The following is a 22,506-nucleotide window of genomic DNA, read 5'->3' as shown; positions in this document are numbered from 1 at the left end:
ACTGGCCATTTTTCTCCCACAGATTAATGAGACTTTTTAATTAACCCCAGAATAAATGGCTTCCTTATTACCATGAGCTAATGAGACGCAATGTGGGAACCTCCCTGTGTGGTCGTTCTGTCCCCCTGCACCTGCAGCTGCCTACCTCCCTCCTAACTCAGCCTGAGTTATCTCCGGATCCCTCCACTCTGTGAATCAACCAGCCAGTGACTGTTTTGTATTCAGCTCTGAAACCCAATGTTTAATTACCAGAAAATGCAGTGGGCTCTTTCACTGTAGACAATGAATGGCACATAGAGCTCATTGAGGTTATCAGGAAAGGGCCCACTGGTCAATTGGGTCATTGAATTGAATTGTTTGACAAGACCTGTAGAGACAAGTAGAGTTCAAACATCCTCAACGTAGAATTGACAAGTTTGTCACAGAATCTGTTGGGGGGGAAGGACTGTCATAATCTATTACGCCGCATAAAAGCTTCCATGCCGACCAACAGTTCCAAGTTCCCGTTGCTGATTGAATCAGAATTTGCCTTTGTCCCTGTGCCCTCATGGAGGCTGATCTGATTACAAGGTGAGCAGCTACGACAGGAAGTTGTCTGACAGTAGTGATCTTTTTATTTAAGGGCCAGGTTACCGACACGAACAGAAGACTACAAGACGCCGGCAGAGAGGTAAGACTCTTCGTCCCCCGTGTCAGTGTTGCCTGTGGTCAGTTAGAGGACAGATGGAGACAGGAAGAACCTCTGACTGACCTCTCTGGGTAATTGGGGAGGTCTTAACTCTTTTGACCTCTCTTATGTAAGGTGACAGCCCAAACGGAGGAGGTGATTCGCTGTCGGATACAGCAGAGGAACATGACTACCACTGTGGAGAGACTACAGCTGTGTATACCTGGTGAGATATAATATAACATCTATAAACACTGTGTGTTCTGAAAGCTACCTCTCCCCTCTCTTCTTTCTGTTCTAAAAGCTACCCCTTCTTTCTGTTCTAAAAGCTACCTCTTCTTTCTGTTCTTAAAGCTACCCCTTCTTTCTGTTCTTAAAGCTACCTCTCTTCTTTCTGTTCTAAACGCTACCTCTCCCCTCTCTTCTTTCTGTTCTTAAAGCTACCCCTTCTTTCTGTTCTTAAAGCTACCTCTCTTCTTTCTGTTCTAAAAGCTACCCCTTCTTTCTGTTCTAAAAGCTACACCTTCTTTCTGTTCTTAAAGCTACCCCTTCTTTCTGTTCTTAAAGCTACCTCTCTTCTTTCTGTTCTAAAAGCTACCCCTTCTTTCTGTTCTAAAAGCTACACCTTCTTTCTGTTCTTAAAGCTACCTCTCTTATTTCTGTTCTAAAAGCTACCCCTTCTTTCTGTTCTAAAAGCTACACCTTCTTTCTTCTCTTCTTTCTGTTCTAAAAGCTACCCCTTCTTTCTGTTCTAAAAGCTACACCTTCTTTCTGTTCTTAAAGCTACCTCTCTTCTTTCTGTTCTAAAAGCTACCCCTTCTTTCTGTTCTAAAAGCTACCCCTTCTTTCTGTTCTTAAAGCTACCTCTCTTCTTTCTGTTCTAAAAGCTACCCCTTCTTTCTGTTCTAAAAGCTACACCTTCTTTCTGTTCTTAAAGCTACCTCTCTTCTTTCTGTTCTAAAAGCTACCCCTTCTTTCTGTTCTAAAAGCTACACCTTCTTTCTGTTCTAAAAGCTACACCTTCTTTCTGTTCTTAAAGCTACCTCTCTTCTTTCTGTTCTAAAAGCTACCCCTTCTTTCTGTTCTAAAAGCTACACCTTCTTTCTGTTCTAAAAGCTACACCTTCTTTCTGTTCTTAAAGCTACCTCTCTTCTTTCTGTTCTAAAAGCTACCTCTCTTCTTTCTGTTCTTAAAGCTACCTCTCTTCTTTCTGTTCTAAAAGCTACCCCTTCTTTCTGTTCTTAAAGCTACCCCTTCTTTCTGTTCTAAAAGCTACCTCTTCTTTCTATTCTAAAATCTAACTCTCCCCTCTTATTGTTCCTTTTTGCAGTCCTCGAAATGTACAGTAAATTGAAGGAGCAGCTGGAATCCAAAAGGTATGTGCACTTCCTTACTCTCCTCACTATGGTCACTGTTGTCGTCATCAATGTTACTCCACCACAATATATTAACAATAAAGTCCCTGTCTCTAGACAACATGGTGCTTTGGACAGTAAGACCTTAACGCTTTCCTAGAAACCCTCTCTGGCTCAATATAGCTCACAATCAAAAGGCACGCTGTCTTTACGTCTCAGAATTCTGAACAATTCACAGAAATAATGACTGAAGGAAACTGTGCATAGAAGCTATTTCAATGGAACCAAGCAGAGGGGAAGTGAAGCTCACGCTGTACCTGACAGTGATGACCCTTCCCCGTCGCTTAACGTCTGTTTAATCAGTCACAACACATCACGGGGAGAGGTCACCATTCAAACGCAGGACAGTTGACCTTGTGTGTGTGCCCTTCTTCACAGCACAGCGCTGGCCTAGACAACATTGCTGTCACAGGCGCCGGTTAGAGAGTTGGAAAGAGACTTCCTAGCTTTGCCATCGATGGCTTCTGTGACATCATGGGCAGCGCCACTGAGGGAAATATATATTTTAAAGTAGACCACTTTCTTCTATATGTTTATTGGCGGTAGACAAACTGAAAATGGACAGGCCTCTAGCGCCTCCCTCTGGAGTGGACAGGCCTCTAGCGCCTCCCTCTGGAGTGGACAGGCCTCTAGCGCCTCCCTCTGGAGTGGACAGGCCTCTAGCTCCTCCCTCTGGAGTGGACAGGCCTCTAGCGCCTCCCGCTGGAGTGGACAGGCCTCTAGCGCCTCCCTCTGGAGTGGACAGGCCTCTAGCGCCTCCCTCTGGAGTGGACAGGCCTCTAGCGCCTCCCGCTGGAGTGGACAGGCCTCTAGCGCCTCCCTCTGGAGTGGACAGGCCTCTAGCGCCTCCCTCTGGAGTGGACAGGCCTCTAGCGCCTCCCTCTGGAGTGGACAGGCCTCTAGCGCCTCCCTCTGGAGTGGACAGGCCTCTAGCGCCTCCCGCTGGAGTGGACAGGCCTCTAGCGCGTCCCGCTGGAGTGGACAGGTCTCTAGCGCCTCCCGCTGGAGTGGACAGGCCTCTAGCGCCTCCCTCTGGAGTGGACAGGCCTCTAGCGCCTCCCTCTGGAGTGGACAGGCCTCTAGCGCCTCCCTCTGGAGTGGACAGGCCTCTAGCGCCTCCCTCTGGAGTGGACAGGCCTCTAGCGCCTCCCTCTGGAGTGGACAGGCCTCTAGCGCCTCCCTCTGGAGTGGACAGGCCTCTAGCGCCTCCCTCTGGAGTGGACAGGCCTCTAGCGCCTCCCTCTGGAGTGGACAGGCCTCTAGCGCCGCCCGCTGGAGTGGACAGGCCTCTAGCGCCGCCCGCTGGAGTGGACAGGCCTCTAGCGCCGCCCGCTGGAGTGGACAGGCCTCTAGCGCCGCCCGCTGGAGTGGACAGGCCTCTAGCGCCTCCCGCTGGAGTGGACAGGCCTCTAGCGCCTCCCTCTGGAGTGGACAGGCCTCTAGCGCCTCCCGCTGGAGTGGACAGGCCTCTAGCGCCTCCCGCTGGAGTGGACAGGCCTCTAGCGCCTCCCGCTGGAGTGGACAGGCCTCTAGCGCCTCCCTCTGGAGTGGACAGGCCTCTAGCGCCTCCCGCTGGAGTGGACAGGCCTCTAGCGCCTCCCTCTGGAGTGGACAGGCCTCTAGCGCCTCCCTCTGGAGTGGACTAGCACCCCTGGGGTACTGGGACTATCCACAGGGGGGACTACTAGCACCCCTGGGGTACTGGGACTATCCACAGGGGGGACTACTAGCACCCCTGGGTTAAGACATGGGGGGGTTATTATGTGTGATGTCATCACTGGGTTAGGACATGGGGTATTATTATGTTGTGATGTCATCACTGGGTTAAGACATTGTGACACCACCCAGCCCAGGTCTTTGTCATGCCACTCACAGTAAACACCACCCAGCCCAGGTCTTTGTCATGCCACTCACAGTAAACACCACCCAGCCCAGGTCTTTGTCATACCACTCACAGTAAACACCACCCACAGTAAACACCACCCACAGTAAACACCACCCAGCCCAGGTCTTTGTCATACCACTCACAGTAAACACCACCCAGCCCAGGTCTTTGTCATACCACTCACAGTAAACACCACCCAGCCCAGGTCTTTGTCATACCACTCACAGTAAACACCACCCAGCCCAGGTCTTTGTCATACCACTCACAGTAAACACCACCCAGCCCAGGTCTTTGTCATACCACTCACAGTAAACACCACCCATAGTAAACACCACCCACAGTAAACACCACCCAGCCCAGGTCTTTGTCATGCCACTCACAGTAAACACCACCCAGCCCAGGTCTTTGTCATACCACTCACAGTAAACACCACCCAGCCCAGGTCTTTGTCATACCACTCACAGTAAACACCACCCAGCCCAGGTCTTTGTCATACCACTCACAGTAAACACCACCCAGCCCAGGTCTTTGTCATACCACTCACAGTAAACACCACCCAGCCCAGGTCTTTGTCATACCACTCACAGTAAACACCACCCAGCCCAGGTCTTTGTCATGCCACTCACAGTAAACACCACCCAGCCCAGGCCTTTGTCATGCCACTCACAGTAAACACCACCCACAGTAAACACCACCCAGCCCAGGCCTTTCACATAAACAGTCCTTTACTCTGTTATACTGATAAAAGACTGAATCTACTGTATGATGCCACATCCTGTATATTTCAACTAGCACACATTTCCCTCTTACAAGCCTATATACCGAGACATTATTCATTGGTCCTCTGTCATCTAATCATCCTTAAACATATCCAGCAGTGTTTCCAGTAATAAAACCCTCGGTCAGCAGAGTGATCCATTTGTACAGTAGCAGTATGAAAGCCAACCAGACTAGAGAGGAGGGATGAAATGTGACGGCAGGTATCTGTGTTCCAGATACTATGCTGCGTTGAAGACCATGGAGCAGCTGGAGAAGGTGTACATCCCCCGGGTCAGCCGCTACCGCTTCTGTCAGATCATGGCTGAGAACCTGCCCAAGCTCAGAGAGGACATTAAGGACATCTCCATGTCCGACCTCAAGGACTTCCTGGAGAGCATCAGGAAACACTCGGACAAGATCGGAGAGACCGCCATGAAACAGGTAAGAGACGTTGTTGTTGTTGTTGTTGTTGTTATTGTTATTATTATTATATAGAAACAGGCAGAGGACAGGTGCTAAACAGGTATGAGACTGGCCCTTAGGTGTTAACTGATCTCCAGACGAGCTTCAATGCCATACAACTCTCCTTCCGTGGCCTCCAACTGCTCTTAAATGCAAGTAAAACTAAATGCATGCTCTTCAATCGATCGCTGCCCGCACCTGCTTGCCAGTCCAACATCACTACTCTGGACAGCTCTGACTTAGAATACGTGGACAACTACAAATACCTGGGTGTCTGGTTAGACTGTAAACTCTCCTTCTAGACTCACATTAAGCATCTCCTTACCAAAATTAAATCTAGAATCGACTTCCTGTTTCGCAAGAAAGCATCCTTCACTGATGCTGCCAAACATACCCTTGTAAAACTGACCATCCTACCGATCCTCGACTTTGGCGATGTCATTTACAAAATAGCCTTCAACACTCTACTCAGCAAATTAGATGCAGTCTATCACAGTGCCATCCGTTTTGTCACCAAAGCCCCATATACTACCCACCACTGCGACCTTTACACTCTCGTTGGCTGGCCCTCGCTTCATACTGTTCGCCAAACCCACTGGCTACAGGTCATCTATAAGTCTTTTCTAGGTAAAGCCCTGCCTTGTCTCAGCTCACTGGTCACCATAGCAGCACCCACCAGTAGCACGCGCTCCACAGGTATATTTCACTGGTCACCCCCAAAGCCAATTCCTCCTTTGGCCGCCTTTCCTTCCAGTTCTCTGCTGTCAATGATTGTAACTAACTGCAAAAATCACTGAAGCTGGAGACTCATCTCTCCCTCACTAACTTAAAGCATCAGCTGTCAGAGCAGCTTACAGATCACTGCACCTGTACATAGCCCATCTGTAAATAGCCCATCTATCAATCTACCTCATCCCCATACTGTATTTATTTATTTATCTTGCTCCTTTGCACCCCAGTATCTCTACTTGCACATTCATCTTCTGCACATCTACCATTCCAGTGTTTAATTGCTATATCATAATTACTTTGCCACTATGACCTATTTTATTGCCTTTACCTCCCTTATCCTACCTCAATTGCACACTGTGTGTGTGTGTGTGTGTGTGTGTGTGTGTGTGTGTGTGTGTGTGTGTGTGTGTGTGTGTGTGTGTGTGTGTGTGTGTGTGTGTGTGTGTGTGTGTGTGTGTGTGTGTGTGTGTGTATTATTATTATTATTTTCTACTGTAAGTTTATTTACTCCTTTACTTCTGTGTTGTTGTTTATTCCATGTGTAACTCTGTGTTGTTGTTTATTCCATGTGTAACTCTGTGTTGTTGTATGTGTCGAACTGCTTTGCTTTATCTTGGCCAGGTCGCAGTTGTAAATGAGAACTTGTTCTCAACTAGCCTACCTGGTTAAATAAAGGTGTTCTCAACTAGCCTACCTGGTTAATTAAAGGTGTTCTCAACTAGCCTACCTGGTTAAATAAAGGTGTTCTCAACTAGCCTACCTGGTTAAATAAAGGTGTTCTCAACTAGCCTACCTGGTTAAATAAAGGTGTTCTCAACTAGCCTACCTGGTTAAATAAAGGTGTTCTCCACTAGCCTACCTGGTTAAATAAAGGTAAATAAATAAAACATCTGAAATCAATTGTAGAAAATGAACAACAAATGTCTGATCTTATGCTAGGAAGCTTTGTAAGTGTCCTCTGAGAAGGAGAGAGGTCTGACTGTGTTGTCTGTACCTCCCAGGCTCAGCAGCACAGGACATTTAACAGTGTGGTTCAGAAGCATGACAGTGGTATGGGCTACACCAAGCCAGTCTACTCCCTGAACGGCCGGACGCCAACGCAGCACAACGGCCTAGCGGCGGAGGAGGGAGTAGACCAACCAGAGGAGGAGGGAGTGGAGGAGGACCAATCAGAGGAGGAGGTGAGAGAGGATTCTTCAGACCTCTTTTTCATAGTTTGTACTTTTTCATCCTCTTTGGTCCAGTGTTAAAACAACACAGTGAAGTTATCCAACCTTAATGTGAAGGCACCATGTACATTATCTACAAGAAAAACCCAAGGGATCATGAAACTGTTGAAATGAGTGAATGACTGAGTCCTGACTGTGGTTCACTACATTGTACAATGGCGTCGGAGAAGAAGGCTGATGTTTTAGGTCCCCAATCGATTGGGTTTGTTTATTTGCATTGTTTGTAACTTATTTTGTACACAATGTTGCCGCTATCGTCTCGTATGACCAAAAATAACTTCAGGACTGCGATTACTCACAACGGACTGGCAGAATCCTTTTTCTCCTTTAACAGAATCCTTTTATTTTAATTTTAACGTGTCTGACGAAGCACCCGTGACTAGATCAATAAAAAAGTGGTCAGATGAAGCAGATGCTAAACTACAGGACTGTTTTGCGATCACAGACTGGAATATGTTCTGGGGTTCCTCTGATGGCATTGAGGAGTACACCACATCAGTCACTGGCTTCATCAATAAGGGCATTGATGACATTGTCCCCCACAGTGACCGTACGTACATACCTCAACCAGAAGCCATGGATTACAGGCAACATTCACACTGAGGAAAAGGCTAAAGCTGCCGCTTTCAAAGAGCAGAACTCTAACCTGGAAGCTTATAAGAAATCCCGCTATGCCCTCCGACGAACCAACAAACAGGCAAAGCGTCAACACAGGACAAAGATCGAATCGTACTACACCGGCTCTGACGCTCCTCAAATGTGACAGGACTTGCAAACCAATACAGACTACAAAGGGAAGCACAGTCGAGAGCTGCCCAGTGAAACTAACAGAAGGGTTCAACTACTTCTATGCTCTCTTCGAGGCAAATAACACTGAAATATGCATGAGAGCACCAGCTGTTCCGGAAGGCTGTGTGATCATGTTCTCCGCAGCCGATGTGAGTAATGTCAAAGTTCAGAAGGCTGCAGGGCCAGACGGATTACCAGGACGTGTACTGCGAGCATGCGCTGACCAACTGGCAAATGTCTTCACTGACATTTTCAACCTCTCCCTGTCCGAGTCTGTAATACCAACATGTTTCAACCTCTTAGGGATCCGTTCACCCCCATTCCCGCTCAACTCCCGGGGATTGATTTGACAACATCCAGTGAAATTGCAGCGCGCTAAATTCAAAAACAGAAATACTCGTAATAAGAATTCATTAAACATACAAGTGTTATGCATCAAAATACAGCTAAACTTGTTCATCCAGCCGCAGTGTCAGATTTCATAAAGGCTTTACGGCGAAAGCAGCGATTATCTGAGGACAGCACCCCGCATACAACACTGACTGTGTTATCTAACGTAACGTGGTTTAACCTCCTGACTGAGGACAGCACCCCGCATACAACACTGACTGTGTTATCTAACGTAACGTGGTTTAACCTCCTGACTGTGTTATCTAATGTAACGTGGTTTAACCTCCTGACTGAGGACAGCACCCCGCATACAACACTGACTGTGTTATCTAACGTAACGTGGTTTAACCTCCTGACTGAGGACAGCACCCCGCATACAACACTGACTGTGTGGTTTAACCTCCTGACTGTGTTATCTAATGTAACGTGGTTTAACCTCCTGACTGAGGACAGCACCCCGCATACAAACACATGAAAATCTTATTTCAACCAGCCAGGTGCGACACAGAAATAGCGATATAATTCATGCCTTACCTTTGAAGATCTTCTTCTGTTGGCACTCCAAAATGTCCCAGAAACATCACAAATTGTCCTTTTGTTCGATACTTTCCTTCTTTATATCCCCAAAATGTCTGACTGTGGTTCACTACCGTAACGTGGTTTAACCTCCTGACTGTGTTATCTAATGTAACGTGGTTAACCTCCTGACTGTGTTATCTAATGTAACGTGGTTTAACCTCCTGACTGTGTTATCTAACGTAACGTGGTTTAACCTCCTGACTGTGTTATCTAATGTAACGTGGTTTAACCTCCTGACTGTGTTATCTAACGTAACGTGGTTTAACCTCCCAGGTATTAACAGCCCAGGACCTGGTGGACTTCTCTCCTGTTTACAGATGTCTCCACATCTACACCGTTCTGGTATGTACACTATTTACTGTTCCTTAACGTGCCATCCAAACGGCTCCCTATTCCTGATATAGGACCTTTAGTAACCTGGTATATTTGTGTTTACCAATAGATGACAGTATTGACTCAAGATGGGGGTTTGCTTCCCGCTATCAGTAGCTATTTCCTGTGTCTGCCTATATAACTGTGATTAAGAAAGCTTTCAGGTAGCTTAAGCCAGGTGCGTTGGAGAATGTTATTCTAAGTTACAATTAAATACTAAACCGTACTTAAGTCTCATGAGTCGCAACTCTAAGAAGACTTTAAGGATACTACAGGACCCATAGGTTTCTGGTCAACAGTAGTGTTCTATATAGGGAATAGGGCTCTGGTCAACAGTAGTGTTCTATATAGGGAATAGGGCTCTGATCAACAGTAGTGTTCTATATAGGGAATAGGGCTCTGATCAACAGTAGTGTACTATATAGGGAATAGAGCTCTGGTCAACAGTAGTGTACTATATTAGGAATAGGGCTCTGGTCAACAGTAGTGTTCTATATAGGGAATAGGGCTCTGGTCAACAGTAGTGTTCTATATAGGGAATAGGGCTCTGGTCAACAGTAGTGTGCTATATAGTTTTTACAGGAAGTACCAGGTAATACCCACTTCACAATAACAGCACTTATAGCTGACTGGAGCAGCTCTAGCAGGGCAAAAATGAGATGAACAGACTTGTTGGAAAGGTGGCATCCTATGACGGCTGGTCAGTCAGCATTTCACTGTGAGGTCAGTCAGCATTTCACTGTGAGGTCAGTCAGCATTTCACTGTGAGGTCTACACCTGTTGGTTAAGGGCTGGTCAGTCAGCATTTAACTGTGAGGTCAGTCAGCATTTCACTGTGAGGTCTACACCTGTTGGTTAAGGGCTGGTCAGTCAGCATTTAACTGTGAGGTCAGTCAGCATTTCACTGTGAGGTCTACACCTGTTGGTTAAGGGCTGGTCAGTCAGCATTTCACTGTGAGGTCTACACCTGTTGGTTAAGGGCTGGTCAGTCAGCATTTCACTGTGAGGTCTACACCTGTTGGTTAAGGGCTGGTCAGTCAGCATTTCACTGTGAGGTCTACACCTGTTGGTTAAGGGCTGGTCAGTCAGCATTTCACTGTGAGGTCTACACCTGTTGGTTAAGGGCTGGTCAGTCAGCATTTCACTGTGAGGTCTACACCTGTTGGTTAAGGGCTGGTCAGTCAGCATTTCACTGTGAGGTCTACACCTGTTGGTTAAGGGCTGGTCAGTCAGCATTTCACTGTGAGGTCTACACCTGTTGGTTAAGGGCTGGTCAGTCAGCATTTCACTGTGAGGTCTACACCTGTTGGTTAAGGGCTGGTCAGTCAGCATTTCACTGTGAGGTCTACACCTGTTGGTTAAGGGCTGGTCAGTCAGCATTTCACTGTGAGGTCTACACCTGTTGGTTAAGGGCTGGTCAGTCAGCATTTCACTGTGAGGTCTACACCTGTTGGTTAAGGGCTGGTCATGTGACCAATAACATCTGTTTTCTTTGTATATTTCTGTGAGGGAACGACTACTCTCTGAAGTGCGCGTGTACAATAACTCTCCGTCCTTGCGCTCCTAAACAATGTCGTTTTTAGAAACTAGGGTGAAGGCTACTGAACGGTCCCCTCTGGTCGTAACAGATTATATAGAGGGAACAGAGAACTGTATGTAGATTAAATGTTTCACCAATGACAATTTGCAGAATGTCGGCCAACTTTCTCCCGCTGCCGGCCACTGGACTTCCTGTCATCACCATCTGGCTCGTTGTTCTGTGTTTCCAGGGTGACAGAGAGACGTTTGAGAACTACTACAGGAAACAGAGGAAAAAACAGGCCAGGCTGGTGCTGCAGCCCCAGTCTAACATGGTGAGGAGGGTTCCCCTCTCTATCTGTTCCCCTCTCTATCTGTTCCCCTCTCTATCTGTTCCCCTCTCTATCTGTTCCCCAGTCTAACATGGTGAGGAGGGTTCCCCTCTCTATCTGTTCCCCTCTCTATCTGTTCCCCTCTCTATCTGTTCCCCAGTCTAACATGGTGAGGAGGGTTCCCCTCTCTATCTGTTCCCCTCCTCTATCTGTTCCCCTCTCTATCTGTTCCCCTCTCTATCTGTTCCCCTCTCTATCTGTTCCCCTCTCTATCTGTTCCCCAGTCTAACATGGTGAGGAGGGTTCCCCTCTCTATCTGTTCCCCTCCTCTATCTGTTCCCCTCTCTATCTGTTCCCCAGTCTAACATGGTGAGGAGGGTTCCCCTCTCTATCTGTTCCCCTCTCTATCTGTTCCCCAGTCTAACATGGTGAGGAGGGTTCCCCTCTCTATCTGTTCCCCTCTCTATCTGTTCCCCTCTCTATCTGTTCCCCTCTCTATCTGTTCCCCAGTCTAACATGGTGAGGAGGGTTCCCCTCTCTATCTGTTCCCCTCTCTATCTGTTCCCCTCTCTATCTGTTCCCCAGTCTAACATGGTGAGGAGGGTTCCCCTCTCTATCTGTTCCCCTCTCTATCTGTTCCCCTCTCTATCTGTTCCCCTCTCTATCTGTTCCCCAGTCTAACATGGTGAGGAGGGTTCCCCTCTCTATCTGTTCCCCTCTCTATCTGTTCCCCTCTCTATCTGTTCCCCAGTCTAACATGGTGAGGAGGGTTCCCCTCTCTATCTGTTCCCCTCTCTATCTGTTCCCCTCTCTATCTGTTCCCCTCTCTATTTGTTCCCCAGTCTAACATGGTGAGGAGGGTTCCCCTCTCTATCTGTTCCCCTCTCTATCTGTTCCCCTCCTCTATCTGTTCCCCTCCTCCCTCTGTTCCCCTCCTCCCTCTGTTCCCCTCCTCCCTCTGTTCCCCTCCTCTATCTGTTCCCCTCCTCTATCTGTTCCCCTCCTCTATCTGTTCCCCTCCTCTATCTGTTCCCCTCCTCTATCTGTTCCCCTCCTCCCTCTGTTCCCCTCCTCTATCTGTTCCCCTCCTCCCTCTGTTCCCCTCCTCCCTCTGTTCCCCTCCTCTATCTGTTCCCCTCCTCTATCTGTTCCCCTCCTCTATCTGTTCCCCTCCTCTATCTGTTCCCCTCCTATCTGTTCCCCTCCTCTACCTGTTCCCCTCCTCTACTTGTTCCCCTCCTCTATCTGTTCCCCTCCTATCTGTTCCCCTCCTCTATCTGTTCCCCCCCTCTATCTGTTCCCCTCCTCTATCTGTTCCCCTCTCTATCTGTTCCCCTCCTCTATCTGTTCCCCTCCATCTGTTCCCCTCCTCTATCTGTTCCCCTCCTCTATCTGTTCCCCTCCTCCATCTGTTCCCCTCCTCTATCTGTTCCCCTCCTCTATCTGTTCCCCTCCTCTATCTGTTCCCCTCTCTATCTGTTCCCCTCTCTATCTGTTCCCCTCCTCTATCTGTTCCCCTCCTCTATCTGTTCCCCTCCTCTATCTGTTCCCCTCCTCTATCTGTTCCCCTCCTCTATCTGTTCCCCTCCTCTATCTGTTCCCCTCCTCTACCTGTTCCCCTCCTCTACCTGTTCCCCTCCTCTATCTGTTCCCCTCCTCTATCTGTTCCCCTCCTCTATCTGTTCCCCTCTCTATCTGTTCCCCTCCTCTATCTGTTCCCCTCCATCTGTTCCCCTCCTCTATCTGTTCCCCTCCTCTATCTGTTCCCCTCCTCCATCTGTTCCCCTCCTCTATCTGTTCCCCTCCTCTATCTTTTCCCCTCCTCTATCTGTTCCCCTCTCTATCTGTCTCTATCTGTCTCTGTGTTCCCCTGTTCTTGTTCATCCCCTGATCAGTAGTTCTAAACCTCTGTCTATAATGTGATTTGTTTTGTTTCCTGGTCCAGCAGGAGACCGTGGAGGGTTACCGGCGGTACTTCAATCAGATCGTAGGCTTCTTCCTGGTGGAGGACCACGTTCTGCACTCCACACAGGGACTGTTGACCAGAGCCTTTACTGATGAACTGTGGAACATGGCCCTGTCTAAGATCACTGCCGTGCTCCGCACACACTCTGTGAGTACACACACACACACACTCTGTGAGTACACACACACACACACACACACACACACACACACACACACACACACACACACACACTCTGTGAGTACACACACTAAATACACAACCACACTGTGAGTACACACACACACACACACACTGAGTACACACACACACTCTGTGAGTACACACACACTAAATACACAACCACACTCTGTGAGTACAGCTAACACACCCCTGGATGTGAGGGGAGTGAGTGGCCTGGCTCGACAAGGTCTCTGGGGTCATGGAGTGCTCAGCCCTGTGTCTTTTTGCCATTGAAAGTGTCCTAGCAGGGGGCTAAAGCCTCTTATCAGTGGGAGAGGACCGGGGTAGCAGTCACACTAACCCTAGCAGTAGGGTTTGACCAGGCCTTTGTTGGCCCCTGGGACCCAGGCTGTGAGACCCCGTGAGTCCCAGCTCTGTGATATCACCACCATCATCCCTGGCTGATGTTCAACTGCCCCTGATGTCTATTTCTCCACACCTCTGAGCTCACAGCCCTGTTACCATAGTCACACTAGTTCAACTGCTGTTCTTGTTCCAGTCTGTCCCCATGAGGCCAGTCTGTCTCCATGAGGCCAGTCTGTCTCCATGAGGCCAGTCTGTCTCCATGAGGCCAGTCTGTCTCCATGGGGCCAGTCTGTCCCCATTGGGCTGCAATGCCCTGAGGTCTTCATTAGACCAGTGGAGCCCTGCTCAATGCTGCTCACTGGGAGGGCCTGCCAGGAACAATGGCCTAGATACCACTTATCATTCCTAACACCAAGGCTTCTAGATACCACTGATCATTCCTAACACCAAGGCTTCTAGATACCACTTATCATTTCTAACACCAAGGCTTCTAGATAAACCCTTACCATTCCTAACACCAAGGCTTCTAGATAAACCCTTACCATTCCTGACACCAAGGCTTCTAGATACCACTTATCATTCCTAACACCAAGGTTTCTAGATAAACCCTCACCATTCCTAACACCAAGGTTTCTAGATAAACCCTTACCATTCCTAACACCAAGGTTTCTAGATAAACCCTTACCATTCCTAACACCAAGGCTTCTAGATAAACCCTTACCATTCCTAACACCAAGGCTTCTAGATAAACCCTTACCATTCCTAGCATCAAGGCTTCTAGATAAACCCTTACCATTCCTAACACCAAGGTTTCTAGATAAACCCTTATCATTCCTAACACCAAGGTTTCTAGATAAACCCTTACCATTCCTAGCATCAAGGCTTCTAGATAAACCCTTACCATTCCTAACACCAAGGTTTCTAGATAAACCCTTACCATTCCTAACACCAAGGCTTCTAGATAAACCCTTACCATTCCTAGCATCAAGGCTTCTAGATAAACCCTTACCATTCCTAGCATCAAGGCTTCTAGATAAACCCTTACCATTCCTGACACCAAGGCTTCTAGATAAACCCTTACCATTCCTAACACCAAGGCTTCTAGATAAACCCTTACCATTCCTAACATCAAGGCTTCTAGATAAACCCTTACCATTCCTAACACCAAGGCTTCTAGATAAACCCTTACCATTCCTAGCATCAAGGCTTCTAGATAAACCCTTACCATTCCTAGCACCAAGGCTTCTAGATAAACCCTTACCATTCCTAACACCAAGGCTTCTAGATAAACCCTTACCATTCCTATCATCAAGGCTTCTAGATAAACCCTTACCATTCCTAGCACCAAGGCTTCTAGATAAACCCTTACCATTCCTAACACCAAGGCTTCTAGATAAACCCTTACCTCACCCAGAAGGCTGGGAGTAACACTTTCCTTTTCCCTTTTGATTGTGACGGACTCCCCCCCCCCTTCCTTTCCAGTCGTACTGCAGCGATCCTGACCTGGTGCTGCAGCTGAAGAACCTCATTGTCATATTTGCAGACACATTACAGGTGAGTCTTGTCCAGCTCTTCAGACTGGGTGATAAGATAGTATGAATTAAACCTAGAGCTCTTATAAGGTATGAGTGAAGCAGCTGTTGTTGTCTGTTAATGTTCTGTATATTGTCATGTTTCATGTTCTGTGTTTCATGTTCCGTGTTCTGTGTTCCGTGTTCCGTGTTCTGTGTGGACCCCAGGAAGAGTAGCTGCTGCTTTCACAACAGCTAATGGGGGATCCTAATCCAATACCCAAGCAGTTTGGTCATTAACCAGTGGAGCAGATTGTGATGCCTCTGGTTTGTAACCTCCCTCTCTCTCTCTCTCCAGGGTTATGGCTACCCAGTGAACAGACTGTTTGACCTGCTGTTTGAGATCAGAGACCAGTACAATGAAACGCTGCTGAAGAAATGGGCTCTGGTGTTCAGGGAGATCTTTGAACTGGACAACTACAGCCCTATCCCCGTAGAGACTGAAGAAGAGTACAAGTCTGTCATTAGTAGATTCCCCTTCCACGACGCAGAAATTGAAAAGGTTTGTCCTTCATTCAACACCCTTTAAAAAAAAAAACGGACTAACTTCACGACATCGAGATGCGATGGGAATGTCAACGGTCTATATGCTCCTTATCGAGGTCCAAGGGGTTAAATAACCTGGGTTGTAGAGTCAACAGTCTATATGCCCCTTAAAGAGGTCCAAGGGGTTAAATAACCTGGGTTGTAGAGTCAACAGTCTATAAGCTCCTTATAGAGGTCCAAGGGGTTAAATAACCTGGGTTGTAGAGTCAACAGTCTATATGCTCCTTATAGAGGTCCAAGGGGTTAAATAACCTGGGTTGTAGAGTTAACGGTCTATATGCCCCTTATAGAGGTCCAGGGGGTTAAATAACCTGGGTTGTAGAGTCAACAGTCTATATGCTCCTTATAGAGGTCCAGGGGGTTAAATAACCTGGGTTGTAGAGTCAACAGTCTATATGCCCCTTATCGAGGTCCAAGGGGTTAAATAACCTGGGTTGTAGAGTCAACAGTCTATATGCTCCTTATAGAGGTCCAGGGGGTTAAATAACCTGGGTTGTAGAGTCAACAGTCTATATGCCCCTTATAGAGGTCCAAGGGGTTAAATAACCTGGGTTGTAGAGTCAACAGTCTATATGCCCCTTATAGAGGTCCAAGGGGTTAAATAACCTGGGTTGTAGAGTCAACAGTCTATATGCTCCTTAAAGAGGTCCAAGGGGTTAAATAACCTGGGTTGTAGAGTCAACAGTCTATATGCTCCTTAAAGAGGTCCAAGGGGTTAAATAACCTGGGTTGTAGAGTCAACAGTCTATATGCTCCTTATAGAGGTCCAAGGGGTTAAATAACCTGGGTTGTAGAGTCAACAGTCTATATGCCCCTTATCGAGGTCCAAGGGGTTAAATAACCTGGGTTGTAGAGTCAACGGTCTATACGCTCCTTATCGAGGTCCAAGGGGTTAAATAACCTGGGTTGTAGAGTCAACAGTCTATATGCTCCTTATCGAGGTTAAATAACCAGGGTTAAATAACCTGGGTTGTATTTGTTGTCGCCCAACAGCAAGACTTTCCAAAGAAGCTACCGATGTCTCAGTCTGTGCCTCAGATCTACGTTCAGGTCAAAGAGTTCATCTACGCCAGTCTGAAGTTCTCCGAGTCACTGCATCGCAGGTGAGTCAGTCGGATCACTGGCTGCTTCTCAAATCACAACCTATTTCCTGTGTCGTGCACTACTTTTGACCAGAGTCCATTGGGCTTTGGTGTTAAAGTAGTGCACTATGTAGGGAAGTGGTTGCCGATAGGGACACCATATAAAGCGGTTGTATTTAATACTGTGGGTCAGTCTAACGTCTTGTTGTGTGCTATTTGCTTAGTGGGTTTGCAAATGTCAGTGCTGCACAGTGTGTTATTTACACTAGCATGCTAAGGGTTTGTCTGGCTGGTCAACACCTTTCTCATCCGACTGTTATCTGGGTCAGATGATGTAATATCTGTAACAGGTGTTGAGTGTTGACCTTCAGCTGTCAGCCTGGCTGGTCCCTCTCTAGGGTCCCTAGTACAGGGGTTAATAACTGGGAGTCTGGTCCCTCTCTAGGGTCCCTAGTACAGGGGTTAATAACTGGGAGTCTGGTCCCTCTCTAGGGTCCCTAGTACAGGGGTTAATAACTGGGAGGCTGTTCCCTCACTAGGGCCCCTAGTACAGGGGTTAATAACTGGGAGGCTGGTCCCTCTCTAGGGTCCCTAGTACAGGGGTTAATAACTGGGAGTCTGTTCCCTCTCTAGGGTCCCTAGTACAGGGGTTAATAACTGGGAGTCAGAGCCTGGCTGTTCCCTCACTAGGGTCCCTAGTACAGGGTTTAATAACTGGGAGTCAGAGCCTGGCTTGTCCATCTCTAGGGTCCCTAGTACAGGGGTTAATAACTGGGAGTCAGAGCCTGGCTGTTCCCTCACTAGGGTCCCTAGTACAGGGTTTAATAACTGGGAGTCAGAGCCTGGCTTGTCCATCTCTAGGGTCCCTAGTACAGGGGTTAATAACTGGGAGTCTGTTCCCTCACTAGGGTCCCTAGTACAGGGGTTAATAACTGGGAGTCTGTTCCCTCACTAGGGTCCCTAGTATAGGGGTTAATAACTGGGAGTCTGTTCCCTCTGTAGGGTCCCTAGTACAGGGGTTAATAACTGGGAGTCTGTTCCCTCACTAGGGTCCCTAGTACAGGGGTTAATAACTGGGAGTCTGTTCCCTCACTAGGGTCCCTAGTATAGGGGTTAATAACTGGGAGTCTGTTCCCTCACTAGGGTCCCTAGTACAGGGGTTAATAACTGGGAGTCTGTTCCCTCTGTAGGGTCCCTAGTACAGGGGTTAATAACTGGGAGTCTGTTCCCTCTCTAGGGTCCCTAGTACTTGGGTTAATAACTGGGAGTCTGTTCCCTCTCTAGGGTCCCTAGTACAGGGTTTAATAACGGGGAGTCTGTTCCCTCACTAGGGTCCCTAGTACAGGGGTTAATAACTGGGAGTCTGTTCCCTCACTAGGGTCCCTAGTACAGGGGTTAATAACTGGGAGTCTGTTCCCTCTCTAGGGTCCCTAGTACAGGGGTTAATAACTGGGAGTCAGAGCCTGGCTGTTCCCTCACTAGGGTCCCTAGTACAGGGTTTAATAACTGGGAGTCAGAGCCTGGCTTGTCCATCTCTAGGGTCCCTAGTACAGGGATTAATAACTGGGAGTCTGTTCCCTCACTAGGGTCCCTAGTACAGGGGTTAATAACTGGGAGTCTGTTCCCTCTCTAGGGTCCCTAGTACAGGGGTTAATAACTGGGAGGCTGTTCCCTCTCTAGGGTCCCTAGTACAGGGGTTAATAACTGGGAGTCTGTTCCCTCTCTAGGGTCCCTAGTACAGGGTTTAATAACGGGGAGTCTGTTCCCTCACTAGGGTCCCTAGTACAGGGGTTAATAACTGGGAGTCTGTTCCCTCACTAGGGTCCCTAGTACAGGGGTTAATAACTGGGAGTCTGTTCCCTCTCTAGGGTCCCTAGTACAGGGGTTAATAACTGGGAGTCAGAGCCTGGCTGTTCCCTCACTAGGGTCCCTAGTACAGGGTTTAATAACTGGGAGTCAGAGCCTGGCTTGTCCATCTCTAGGGTCCCTAGTACAGGGGTTAATAACTGGGAGTCTGTTCCCTCACTAGGGTCCCTAGTACAGGGGTTAATAACTGGGAGGCTGTTCCCTCTCTAGGGTCCCTAGTACAGGGGTTAATAACTGGAAGGCTGTTCCCTCTCTAGGGTGCCTAGTACAGGGGTTAATAACTGGGAGGCTGTTCCCTCACTAGGGTCCCTAGTACAGGGGTTAATAACTGGGAGTCTGTTCCCTCTGTAGGGTCCCTAGTACAGGGGTTAATAACTGGGAGTCTGTTCCCTCTGTAGGGTCCCTAGTACAGGGGTTAATAACTGGGAGGCTGGTCCCTCTCTAGGGTCCCTAGTACAGGGGTTAATAACTGGGAGTCTGTTCCCTCTCTAGGGTCCCTAGTACAGGGGTTAATAACTGGGAGGCTGTTCCCTCTCTAGGGTCCCTAGTACAGGGGTTAATAACTAGGAGGCTGTTCCCTCTCTAGGGTCCCTAGTACAGGGGTTAATAACTGGGAGGCTGTTCCCTCTCTAGGGTCCCTAGTACAGGGGTTAATAACTGGGAGGCTGTTCCCTCTCTAGGGTCCCTAGTACAGGGGTTAATAACTGGGAGTCAGAGCCTGGCTGTTCCCTCACTAGGGTCCCTAGTACAAGGGTTAATAACTGGGAGTCAGAGCCTGGCTGTTCCCTCACTAGGGTCCCTAGTACAGGGGTTAATAACTGGGAGTCTGTTCCCTCTCTAGGGTCCCTAGTACAGGGGTTAATAACTGGGAGTCTGTTCCCTCACTAGGGTCCCTAGTACAGGGGTTAATAACTGGGAGGCTGCGCCCTCTCTAGGGTCCCTAGTACAGGGGTTAATAACTGGGAGGCTGTTCCCTCTCTAGGGTCCCTAGTACAGGGGTTAATAACTGGGAGGCTGTTCCCTCTCTAGGGTCCCTAGTACAGGGGTTAATAACTGGGAGGCTGTTCCCTCTCTAGGGTCCCTAGTACAGGGGTTAATAACTGGGAGGCTGTTCCCTCTCTAGGGTCCCTAGTACAGGGGTTAATAACTGGGAGGCTGTTCCCTCTCTAGGGTCCCTAGTACAGGGGTTAATAACTGGGAGGCTGTGTTCAAGAATGGCCTTTTCCCCTTTATTCAGATTACAACCTCTCACTTTCGGTTATTTGAAAATGAAATCATCTCAAAAATATCGCTATTTTTAGAACAAGTCATAGAAAGTTGGTTGAAATGTCAGTTTAATCAGAAGACAGAAATAATAATACAACCAATATTATGGTTATACTCAAATATACTAATATACATAAATATTTGTAAATGAAATCATTAATAGGACTGGTGGAGTTGTCACACAAAAATATATGGAAAAGTCTACTCTATCCAAAATTACAACCAACTAATTGCAGCATTTGCTCAAAAATGGAAGAGGCAAGTGGAAAGGGGAGAAAGTAGGGAATTTGTCGGCCGGACCTGCATTAAAGACCTGCATTAAAGACCCGCATTAAAGACCCGCATTAAAGACCCGCATTAAAGACCCGCGTTAAAGACCCGCGTTAAAGACCCGCGTTAAAGACCCGCGTTAAAGACCCGCGTTAAAGACCCGCGTTAAAGACCCGCGTTAAAGACCCGCGTTAAAGACCCGCGTTAAAGACCCGCGTTAAAGACCCGCGTTAAAGACCCGCGTTAAAGACCCGCATTAAAGACCCGCATTAAAGACCCGCGTTAAAGACCCGCGTTAAAGACCCGCGTTAAAGACCCGCGTTAAAGACCCGCGTTAAAGACCCGCGTTAAAGACCCGCGTTAAAGACCCGCGTTAAAGACCCGCATTAAAGACCTGCATTAAAGACCTGCATTAAAGACCTGCATTAAAGACCCGCATTAAAGACCTGCATTAAAGACCCGCATTAAAGACCTGCATTGGTTTAAGGAAATTGAGAAAAATAAAGTATAATGCTTTCATTTAAGGACCAAGAAATGTCCAGCTGTGTCATATAGATTCCTAAATAGTTCGGAAGAGATTTCCAATGTACCAATTCCATGACACATGGTTTATGAATTGATACACAAAACTTTGATTTTTTTATTTAAATTGTTCACAATTCTTGCAAAAAATATAATGTTTATATACAGTATATTGGAAATACAACAATCCCAGCTCTGCAGATTTTGCTCTGAAGAGACAGAATCATTTGATTATTTGTTGTGGTCTACATACTGTCCATATGTAGCTTGTTTTTTGGTCGCAGGTTCAGGAAGGGCGTGAACTCCGCAAATAGTACTGCTGGGTGATCTGAAAAGTCATAGTCAATCGATCAATAATTATAAGACTGTTAATCGAAACATGTTATCTTTTAATTTACAATCTGTAGAAACTATCGAGAATAGAAAAGTTGAGAACCTTTGTGAAGCATCACTTCTCTTGTTGTTTTGTTTTGGTTGTGTTTCCAGCTGGACAGAGATCGATGACATGCTCCGTAAATCCACCAACCTGTTGTTGACGAGGACACTGAGTGGCTGTCTACAGAACCTTATCAAGAAACCCCATATAGGACTAACTGAGGTACAGTACATTATTCCCTACATGACCAAAAGTATGTGGACACCTGCTCGTCCAACATCTCATTCCAAAATCATGGCCATTAATATGGAGTTGGTCCCCCCCCCCACCACTCTACTGGGAAGGCTTTCTACTAGATGTTGGAACATTGCTATGGGAACTTGCTTTCATTCCAATTCATCCCAAAGGTGTTCGATGGGGTTGAAGTCAGGGCTCTGTGCCTGCCAGTCAAGTTCTGCTGAGCCGTTGTTGTTCCATGTCCACTTCACTATAACAGCACTTACAGTTGACTGGGGCAGTTCTAGCAGGGCAGAAATGGGAGGAACTGACTTGTTGGAAAGCTAATATATGACGGTGCCGTGTTGAAAGTGGCTTTTCAGTAAGGCCATTCTACTGCCAATGTTTGTCTATGGAGATTGCATAGGTGTGTGCTCTCTTATATACACGTGGGTGTTGCTGAAATACCCGAATCCACTAATTGAAAGGTGTCCAGGACAGTTTATTAGGTACAAATCAAATTGTATTAATTAGTCACCGAATACAACCTTACACTGACATGATTATTTACAAGCCCCTAACCAACAATGCAGTTTAAAAATATGAATTAGAAATAAAAGCAACAAGTAATTAAAGAGCAGCAGTGAAATAACAATGTGGAGGCTATATACAGGGTGTTACGGTACAGAGTCAATGTGGAGGCTATATACAGGGGGTACTGGAACAGAGTCAATGTGGAGGCTATATACAGGGTGTTACGGTACAGAGTCAATGTGGAGGATATATACAGGGTGTTACGGTACAGAGTCAATGTGGAGGCTATATACAGGGTGTTACGGTACAGAGTCAATGTGGAGGCTATATACAGGGGGTACTGGAACAGAGTCAATGTGGAGGCTATATACAGGGTGTTACGGTACAGAGTCAATGTGGAGGCTATATACAGGGGGTACTGGAACAGAGTCAATGTGGAGGTTATATACAGGGGGTACTGGAACAGAGTCAATGTGGAGGCTATATACAGGGTGTTACGGTACAGAGTCAATGTGGAGGCTATATACAGGGTATTACGGTACAGAGTCAATGTGGAGGCTATATACAGGGGGTACTGGAACAGAGTCAATGTGGAGGCTATATACAGGGTATTACGGTACAGAGTCAATGTGGA

At 47.3% G+C, this 22,506-nt stretch overlaps 1 protein-coding gene across 5 annotated transcripts in view; it reads left to right on the top strand.

Annotated features, from left to right (window-relative positions):
• The window catches only part of LOC109882846 (exocyst complex component 6-like), an 85,720-nt gene that overhangs the window by 37,948 nt on the left and 25,266 nt on the right, over positions 1-22,506 (top strand). For 4 of the 5 annotated variants that reach the window (XM_031817105.1, XM_031817108.1, XM_031817109.1 and 1 more), the window contains exons 3-14: positions 623-670; positions 803-893; positions 1,998-2,043; positions 4,963-5,167; positions 6,922-7,101; positions 9,181-9,249; positions 11,049-11,132; positions 13,075-13,242; positions 15,106-15,177; positions 15,493-15,696; positions 16,734-16,843; positions 21,233-21,344. In XM_031817105.1, the coding sequence (XP_031672965.1) occupies positions 623-670; positions 803-893; positions 1,998-2,043; positions 4,963-5,167; positions 6,922-7,101; positions 9,181-9,249; positions 11,049-11,132; positions 13,075-13,242; positions 15,106-15,177; positions 15,493-15,696; positions 16,734-16,843; positions 21,233-21,344 (1,389 nt within the window). The remainder of the gene's footprint in view (positions 1-622; positions 671-802; positions 894-1,997; positions 2,044-4,962; positions 5,168-6,921; positions 7,102-9,180; positions 9,250-11,048; positions 11,133-13,074; positions 13,243-15,105; positions 15,178-15,492; positions 15,697-16,733; positions 16,844-21,232; positions 21,345-22,506) is intronic. The other variant, XM_031817106.1, reaches the window with a different exon arrangement.

Source organism: Oncorhynchus kisutch, unplaced genomic scaffold (assembly GCF_002021735.2).
Source record: "Oncorhynchus kisutch isolate 150728-3 unplaced genomic scaffold, Okis_V2 scaffold933, whole genome shotgun sequence".
NCBI classification, from domain to species: Eukaryota; Metazoa; Chordata; class Actinopteri; order Salmoniformes; family Salmonidae; genus Oncorhynchus; species Oncorhynchus kisutch.
Note: the sequence above shows the minus strand (reverse complement) of the source record. Positions and strands in the feature narration are given on the sequence as shown.